At 49.1% G+C, this 2,479-nt stretch overlaps 1 protein-coding gene across 1 annotated transcript; it reads left to right on the top strand.

The window, feature by feature from the left end:
* The first annotated feature begins 1,105 nt into the window (after nt 1–1,105).
* On the top strand, nt 1,106–2,062 carry LOC149373658 (uncharacterized). Its single transcript, XM_089596055.1, has 2 exons — nt 1,106–1,730; nt 1,875–2,062. The coding sequence occupies exons 1-2, from the start codon at nt 1,106–1,108 to the stop codon at nt 2,060–2,062; spliced, it is 813 nt and encodes a 270-aa protein (XP_089452181.1).
* Nucleotides 2,063–2,479: the final 417 nt, after the last annotated feature.

The raw sequence follows: 2,479 nt of genomic DNA, 5'->3' as shown, positions 1-2,479 counted from the left end.
CACTAACGACTTAAGTCCTGACTCGCTGGACGACATCACGGAGCGCTTTTCGGCGGGGGTACTTGGAGCGTTCGACGGTCTTGCATCAATGAGGAAGATCACCCTCTCGTCGCGAAGAAAGCCATGGGTTACTCCGCAAATAAGGTCCATGACGTTGGCAAGAGATGTTGGCATCTCATTAACTCATCTTCAAATCTGAAAAAGAAATGGTCCACCCTTCGTAAACTCAATTTCACTAGCCCTACCCTACCAACGCCTACCCAGATTTTTTTTCCCAGACACACTCATCTCCACATACACCTTGGCAACAGCTTCAACAACACCGCTCACCCAAAATGATTTAAATGTACTTCTTGCTGACGCCCCGTCATCTGAATCCGTTACACCCCCTTTTAGTTTTAAGCCCACATCGTCTGAGGAAGTTCATCAATCAATCACCTCATCGTCGTCAAAGGCAGTGGGTCATGATGGTCTGTCTAATAAAATGCTACGTCTCTCCCTCATAGTCATTCTACCACTCCTTACCCTTTTATTCAATAGTCTCATTCAGCTCTCGCATTTTCCCTCTTTGTGGAAGACAGCCCTACTCCTCCCTCTGGCTAAGACGCGTCAACTTATCTCACCCTCTGACACCCGCCCCATAGCTTCCTTCTGTGAAATCTCCAAGGCCTTCGAGCGCATCTTATTTCGACGGCCTTCTGACCATATCTCGGATACAAATGCATTAAACCCTCGTCAGTCCGGCTTCAGGAGGGGACATAGCACTCAGTCCGCCCTCCTTGGCGTGACTGAAGATATAAGAGAGGCGATAAATCGTCAGGAGATCACGATTTCGGTCTTACTTGATTTTTCAAAAGCCTTCGATACAGTTCCCCACCTGAAGCTTTTAAATAAACTTAAAAGTTACAACCTCTCCAGCAGTGCCTTAGCTTTAATTCATAGTTACCTCCTTAACCGTCACCAGGCCATTGGGGGAGGGGATGGGGACGCTGTCTCTGGCTGGTGCTCCGTTCCTGCGGGCGTGCCCCAGGGCAGTGTCCTTGGCCCTCTCCTTTTTTCACTGTACGTAAACCACCTCCCAGCCTCCCTTTCACACACAAACCACATGATTTATGCCGATGACACCCAACTTTACCTCCACTGTTCATTCGCCTCCATAAATCAGGGCATTACTCGCCTTAATCGCGACCTTGAATCGGTGGCATCTTGGGCCCACCAAAACGGCCTTCGACTTAACCCACTAAAGTCTAAGGCCATGATACTGGGCAGCCTTGCTTACATCACTCGTCTCGACCTATCATCTCTCATCCCCATCCACATCCATGGTGAACAGATCCCCGTTGTGGAGAGGGCTACGAATCTGGGGAGCGTCTTCACGCCAACACTACACTGGTCTCCTCAAATAAGCAGAATTAATCAGAGAGTGCATCAAACACTGCGATCACTCAGATTTCATAGACATGTCCTGTCACGTAGCCTCAGAAAGTCGCTCGTCGAGACCTTCGTCTTTCCCCATCTAGACTATGCCTCATCTGTATTCTTCAACCTTGACACAACTAGGAATTTAAAAATGCAACGGGCTATTAACGCCTGTGTCCGCTTTGTAGTGGGCTCGATACCGAGAATTGCACATGTCACACCTTGGAGACTACAGTTAGGCTGGTTCTCGGCGCGACGGAGACGGGAGTACCATCTGGGGTGTCTGGCTTTCGACGTCATTCAACATCAATGTCCCGCCTATCTCGCAAATCTTTTTCGCCCTGCATCTCAAACAGCCTCAACTCAACGCAACCTACGTCGCCCTCATCCCATCCTCATAGTCCCACCCTCCCACACCAGAGCTAGTGATGATGCGTTTTATATTTAAGCCTCAGACTTTTTAAACTCACTTGCACCCATCAACCTTGGCGACTACACCTACCAGACCTTCAAAGCCATGCTATGGGAAACTCTTCTGCGGCGCGATCAGAGCGAGTGGAACGAGCGCGTGGAGCGTGAGTGCATAGCCCTGCAGGCCCAGCCTGTCGGGCCCTCTGTTAGTGCGGGTGGCCCGATGGTGTAGCCAGCCCTCCACTACATACATACACCTCATAACCAGATACCTCGAGCACTGCATTATTCACCCGCTTTGTTACGCGCCATTCCTCATTTCAAATCCCACTTGCACCACACCAAACGTCATACCAAGCAATCTGTTACTTTGCACCAACTCTGTCACGCGACATTCTCATCCCATAAACATCCTCATCTTACACTCGCTTTCCACACAATCTGCACTCACCAGCCTTTCTCTCACCACTACAAAATGATCATCTTGCCTTCTCTAGCCATCACAATTTAAACCTGCATTGCCCTCCATTCGAACCATTCCATTGCGTTAAAGACTTCCTTCTTAATTTCTTTCATCTTTCTTTTCAGCCTCACTGCCTTCCTAAGCCATCAAAAGCATTTACCCAGTCATACCTCTGCCTGATATTTA

Source organism: Copidosoma floridanum, unplaced genomic scaffold (genome assembly GCF_036245765.1).
Source record: "Copidosoma floridanum isolate Cflo_tuat_1 unplaced genomic scaffold, Cflo_Japanese_pri ptg000029l, whole genome shotgun sequence".
Taxonomy (NCBI): Eukaryota; Metazoa; Arthropoda; class Insecta; order Hymenoptera; family Encyrtidae; genus Copidosoma; species Copidosoma floridanum.
The sequence above is the reverse complement of the archived record's forward strand: the minus strand, read 5'-3'. Positions and strand labels throughout refer to the sequence as shown.